The sequence below is a fragment of the Eublepharis macularius genome, chromosome 10 (genome assembly GCF_028583425.1).
Source record: "Eublepharis macularius isolate TG4126 chromosome 10, MPM_Emac_v1.0, whole genome shotgun sequence".
NCBI lineage: Eukaryota > Metazoa > Chordata > Lepidosauria > Squamata > Eublepharidae > Eublepharis > Eublepharis macularius.
The window spans coordinates 77249061-77255884 of NC_072799.1; the positions used below are offsets into that span (position 1 = coordinate 77249061).

Consider the following 6824-nt stretch of genomic DNA (forward strand, 5'->3'; position numbering starts at 1 on the left):
ATGATCCATTCAGATGAAAAGTCAGCCTACTTCAGAAGGCCAAGTCTAAAATAAGTTAGAGATCTACAGGGCAGCTCAGGGGAAGTAACACCAGATAAATATGCATCCCTGCCTCTATGAAATAAAGCCCCTCCCCTTTAGTCACCTCTCTCTCTGAAAACGGGTGACCGAGCACAGTGAAGAACTGGGCTGAATCCACATTACCTTTTTCCCCGCATTTTTTCCGGATATCTTCCGTTTGCCTCCAATCCGCGATTTTGTCTTTTCCGTTCACATCTCCACCTCCAATCCGCCGTTTCCGCGCGTCCTCGTGGTCACACGCCTGCCCGAAAACCGTTGTTTTGGGCGGGACCGTTTTTCCCTGCCTTTTTTTTTTTTAAAAAAAAAACTATTCCGTTATAACGGACATGCGTAACAAGGAAACATGACCATTTCGAAACATCAAATTAGCACAGCAACACCATTGGTCCGCGTCTCTTGGCGGGGTTTTTAAAAATGTTATAAAAGGGGAAGTGTCTGGGTAAAAACTCTTTGTGGGTTTGAATGGTTGTTTGGTATATTTGGATTTGGTGTTTTTGCAATCTGTGTTTTTTGAAATGGATCCTATTCTGGCGATCATCGGGCATGTGCTTTTTATTATGATGGCATGCCAGTCTCAGATGCTGCTGGCCTGCTGGCGGTACCGTGCCCAAAGGCGCAGGGCTGTTGCCAGATTTTTGTCCAGCAACTTGCTCACCACCCTGGCAATGACACGTGCACGAAGACGGCGGCGCCAGCCCCGACAGCAGTGGTTTTTTCTTGCAGAGATGCAGGAACCGAGGCAGCATTGGGTATACCCACGCAGCACGGATTGGTGGGAGAACATCGTGCTGCGACATTGGGATGAACATCGGTGGATTCGCCGTTTCAGAATGTCCAAGGGCACATTTTTGGAATTGGTCTCCGCTCTCCGTCCAACGCTTCAGCGAAAGACAACCACATTCCGCTCCCCAATATCTGTTGAGCGCAGAGTAGCTGTTGCGATCTGGTGGCTTGCAAGCGGCACCAGTTACCAGGTCACCAGTGACTTGTTCGGACTTGGCAAGTCAACGGTTGCCTCGGCTGTCGTAGAATTCTGCCTTGCCGTCGAGCTACACCTGCTTTCAAGAACGGTTCTCTTTGGAGACTCTATTGCACAGGTTAGTTATACACTGAACTTGCACAATTTCGTTATGACGGAAATTATTTTTTTAAAAAAATTATGTGTTGCCAATTTAAAACCTTTTAAAAAACCTATCGTTAACAGTGATGAAAGCATCCCCTACGCTTCCACCCCCACAAAGAAGCTATTGGTACAATGGAGTGATGTATTGCGCTGTCTCTTCAATGACAGTAATGTGAAAGTGGATTGGCAATTCGCACCTAAACAAATTTGTGGATTAACATTTGAAAACGCACTACATGGCAGCACAATAGTGGCCATGTGTTTCTGCTGTGTTGCGTCCGCTGCAGCAATGTTAATGCCAGCAGAATTTAGGAAAGACAAATTTTACTTTGTTCCAAATCCCAAATTGTGAAACTCGAACGCCTCCTCTCTTAGTGCCAGTCACCCACCACATTCGGTTCATAATGGCAGAAATGTGATTTTGGACCAGTCTGGTCACTGTCTGCACAGTGTCTCACGCCACAGAGGTCTGCTGTTGTCTGGACAATTTCTTCCTGTGGTTTTTTTTTTTTTTAAAAAAAAAATTGTTCAGGTTTGTTGTTGGCCCCATGGGACTGCAATGGTGTCTCCAATGGTGCATTGTTAATGTTTGCTGTCCCCATGGCTATAGTTGACCTCTGTAGAGAGACCACAAATTCGATGATTTTAGACATGGTGAAGCCATCACTTTGACAGTTTCCAAAGGGTTTTTTTTTGGTCCTTTGGTTTCTGTTGAATCAAGGCTGCATGACAAAGCAGAGAGAGAGTGCATGTCATTCTCTTTCTGTTTTTAAATGATCAAAATGCAACCTCTATGGACTTGATCGCCCAAAAAATAAGTTATTAGAATGATGCCACCACCTGAAAAATCACCTCCCTATTCCTCGGAAAGATCCCGATGACAGTTGTGGTGGATGTCCCTGGAACAACGCGAGAAAAAATTGTCAAACAGTAAATGTTCCCATTGCTTTCATGTGACAATCAATGTAACATCCATGGCAACTGTCTTTGATTCATTGGACATGAGAGCTAGGAATAGTCAGCATCAAAACATTTTTGGATTGATTTTATTAAGGGGATTGAACACTTCAGAACAGATTCTACAATGTGCTACTTGCCCAATTATAATTGGTCCTTCAAGAATCAAGCTATATCAACCCTGGGCATTTTGTGTTTAGAATCACTGAGGAATCTGTTCCTTCTATCAGTAGTGAAACAACACTTGACCGTGCTTCCAAATCGTTCCCACAGTTTGGTTAAACAGTGGTCTTTGTTCCCCACCCTGTCTTTTCACACAGATAATGGATGGCTTCAGGAGGATGGGGTTTCCTCATTGCGTGGGAGCAGTAGACGGCACACATATCGCCATTTGTGCCCCTGGTGGCCGTCCAGAGCAGTATGGCAACAGGAAAAACTACTCCTCGATACTGCTCCAGGGGACCGTGGACCACAGTGGAAGGTTTGTGGACGCTGAGGTCGGGTGGAGTGGCAAAAACCATGATGCGTTTGTTTTTGCCCACTCCGCCCTGTGTTCTGCAATGGACTCCGGCGCACTGATCCCCAACAACCACGACATGGTTTTGGATGGAATTAGGATTCCACCGGTGATTTTGGCTGACGGTGCATATCCCATGCGCAGGTGGCTCATGAAGCCATACGGCCGAACCGCAACAACCCATGCACAGCGGAATTTCGATCGTCAACTTGCTCGCTGCAGGAACGTGGTGGAAAGGAGCTTCGGTAGATTGAAATCCAGGTGGAGGTGTCTCTCACACAGGCTGCAGATCAGAGAGCAAAATGTCATCTCGGTTGTGACTGCATGTGTGGTGCTCCACAACTTGTGCGAGAGCAAAGGGCACCCGATAGTGGGTGGTGGTGAATGTCCCTCACCGGTGCTGCTGTCCCAACAGGAGGAGCAAGATTTCAATGGCAACACCCGGCACCTTGCAGAGGGCAAGATGGTCCGCGATGCCCTTGCTAGACACATCCTTGGAAGGATGGACTCACTCTGAGACTGCTTGTGTGTGTTGGCCAAAAATGAAAACCGGAACAACACACATGTGAACCGGGCTCAAGACATGAAGAGAGACTGTGCTTGGGGTTTGCAAATGTTCTCCCTTCCTATAGTATGCTAATAAAAACACCCAACTTAACATTAGAGAATCTTTCCTGATATCTTTCTTTTTTGAATTGGAACACTTGATTATAAGCTTTGTAAGGAAAATTGCAATATGTGGTGTGGTTGAATTGCCTTCCAGAATGTGATATTTCCACTATGGTCTCATGCTTGGGCACAATGCTGTGTGAGAACAGATAAAAAAATGAGGTTTCCTAATGAACCATCATTTTGGAAACGTCAAAAGTCTCCAGCACTCACATTTCTGAAGCCAACCATTGCTGCACATGTTTGCCTTTGCATCATTAGAGAACAACGTTCCTGGACTCATCCAAGCACTCAGTCTGGGTAAATGAGGAGTGATCGGATTAGTGATGGGCAAATACATCAATGAAATCCACAAATGCTGCCACTTTGCAGGATGTGCTTTTCAGAACAAACAGAGTCGTCCTTGAAATTACTCATTGTTTACTTAAATATCTTTGACAGGTTCCATCTCACCCAGAGAGCATAGGTTCTGGAACATTAAAAAATGCACAAAACAGTGATAGTTGGAAGGGAGCTTCCTGTCCCATAAATAATTTTTCACGCTTAGCTTGAAATGGCATACTCCGCGATCCACTGGCTGGATGCATCAGTGGAAAAACATCTTGGAGGCCAGCAAATCATTGTGTGTCTCAGGTCAGGAGGGACGTGATCTAAATTTGGAAAACATCTTCTCACCTAACATGAGAGAATACATCTATTCCATTAACTGTGTTTTTCTTATCCATAATATGATGAAAACGGGGGGGGTTTGTTTGGTGACACAAACGTTGCATGATTTTGGCTCCCATTCCTTTGGGGGGGGTGTGCGTGTGTCGTCTCACCAACAGCTGGCTGACTCTGTTATTTAGTATTGGTTAGACACAAGACACGTTTTGAGTGCCAATGTGGACAATTTCCACCCTTGCGTATGCCGGAGCGGTTTCTTTGGGAACTGTTCTTTGTCTCAGTCAGAGGCCAGACAAGTCATGGAATGGGAGAGAACTAAGGAAAGGCAATAGAGAAGGTGGGCAAAGCTCATACATGCCCGGACTGATCTAAACAAAAAAAGGGGGTGACTGCGATGATGAGAGAACGGGACTGAGTGTGAGGGCAAAGGTTGAGATCATGGAAACCCAACAATGGCACAAACAGTGCCCATAAGTGCAGTTGAGGCCATGCCAGAAATAAAGCACCATTTTCAGCCTAGATCAGATTCTGCGTGGACAAGCCCCTCCATGTCAAAAACCTACTGGTGTGGTCCTACGTGAACTGGGCTTGAGTGTGGACCAATCACCAAGTTGCTCTGGATTGATGTGTCCTCCACAGGTGATGAATTTGCATTTTGCGGTAAAAGAAAGATGAATGGACGTTATAAAAAGGTGCAAACATAATTTTTTTTTAATCAACAGGAGGAAATTGGAAATTGAGGGTCTACATTGTTAGAAACACCTAGCCAAAAATCGAATTAACAAACTGAAGTTATTTCAACTGTGGTGACAATGAAACCAAAGACTCATCACAGAACGACACGGCACAATGTTCAGAGGGTCAGCCTATCTCTAGGTTTGCCAACGCATGACCGTCTGCTGTTGGTGTGCCTGTTAGAGACAGTTAAAACGTCCTGAGACAACTGTTCTGTTTCTTGCGTGACAAGTGGTTGCTGGTGCTGACTTGTGAGCATCTCTCCAAGTGCTTTCAATGTTTGGACAGCATCAGTCATCACAGCAATGTTCTGTTGCCATGCCCTAGCAAAGTTGTCACTTTCTGACCTTGCCTGCTCCAAAAACTCTCTCTGGAGCCGCCTCTCATCCGACCTCCATTCACACATGACCTCTCTGTCAATCCTCCACTCTGCGAGATGAGCGTCATGTTCCTGGCGAGACCGGTTCATCATTTGGTCTGCCACACCATATAGTGCCGCGTTACGCCTCTTCCTGTTTCTGATTTGGTTTAACCTTGTCCCCGGAGAAAGTTCTGCCAAACATGCGTTCAATCTTCCTAAATGTGTGACAGAAAACTTTTGTTAGTGAACCATACACATTAGTTCCACTACAGCCATGCATAATCACAAATCATTGCTGAAAGTGTTGTGATGGTGGGATGTGTTCCAGACTGGGCCCAAGCAAAGAAGGGAACTGTAATGACAGGAGCACTGTTCTTTGATTTGACCCCGATGGTAGCCTAAAACACAGTTAACACGTCACAAAACAGCAGTCCATGCATGGATTGTCATGCACGCATGTGGATTGAGTATCGTCAGCTGTTGTGGATTGTCGAATGGGCTTGTCGGGGATGCTCTATTCTAGTTTGCAAAACAAAAATTCATGAGTTGGTTAGGAACAACCGTTTTCAACATCACAGGTGCTTGCTCTGAGATGAGAGGCATTCCACTGCTTTGAATTGGACAGTACACAGATTTTTAACTTTTCTAACCGACAATGAATAATCCACTCACCATTGTTGTCACGCAAGCGATGGCCCATTGGTAGGTCAGATTCACTGTCCGCATCACCCTCAGCATTGGCACCGGGGGGATCATTCTCTGCAAATAGAAGGACGTGACATCATGAGTGATTAGAAGGGGTGTTCCTTGGTCAAGGCACGCAAAATAATTATGGTTGTGCACCATTCTCCAGGTTTGTGGCCGGACGGGGTTGTCAACGGCTCATGGCACGAAGAAGATAGGAGATGCAGATGCTATCTCTCCTAGATCACATCAGAGGGGCAAACTGTGTCCATTTCCCACGTCTCCAAATCAGTTCTCGGTAAAGCAGGTAAGGGTCTAATAAGGGCACTCTGACACATGGAATGACACTAACTGCGTGCATCATTTGACTCCTGATTTCGTAATAGCATGAATGTCTGCAGGACACGGCTGACGCCGTTCTTGCAAGGACAGCGATCTGGTCCGTGTCTTGACATTTCTAAGAACACCCAACCATCCCCCCTTGAAGGCAAGACACAAATCGGTGTGATTCTCAGAAGGAAAATTTTGTGTTTCACAACACATTTTTTTCAAGAGATGGAACCGTTGGGCATAACATTCTCACATGGCAATGTGGTCAGCTTTGAAATCACACGTGATGGTGACCTGCGCTTCTCTCCGTAGAGAAGGATGGATCACATCTTTGTGGGCAGGAATGCGCCAAAACCACACAAACCTTGTCTTGTCTGGTTCGTCCACCTTGGTTTTTTAAATAAAGAATATCAAAAAATGCCAGCACATGACCTCCCCAAATGATTATGACGCTTTTCAGGGGGGGGGCTTCCACAATAGAAAGAAACATGGAAATTAGCCCCTAAACAGGAAACACATTTTTGGCCCCCAACAGGTGCAATCCATACTCACCCTTGTCTTCCAGTCCATCTATGGTGCGGTCAAGGTCATCATCTGCTACATCTGTGGACGATGTTGAGTGATTCTCTGGTGACATAGGAAAAAAAATCACATTATTGGCTTTTCAGAAAGGTGAGCGTGCGCACAAACATAAATTTTTT

General features: G+C 45.6%; 1 protein-coding gene across 1 annotated transcript; it reads left to right on the plus strand.

Annotated features, from left to right (window-relative positions):
- Nucleotides 1–806: 806 nt before the first annotated feature.
- On the plus strand, nucleotides 807–3195 carry LOC129336526 (uncharacterized). The gene is made up of 2 exons (XM_054989654.1): nucleotides 807–1178; nucleotides 2482–3195. The coding sequence occupies exons 1-2, from the start codon at nucleotides 807–809 to the stop codon at nucleotides 3193–3195; spliced, it is 1086 nt and encodes a 361-aa protein (XP_054845629.1).
- The last annotated feature ends 3629 nt before the right edge of the window (nucleotides 3196–6824 follow it).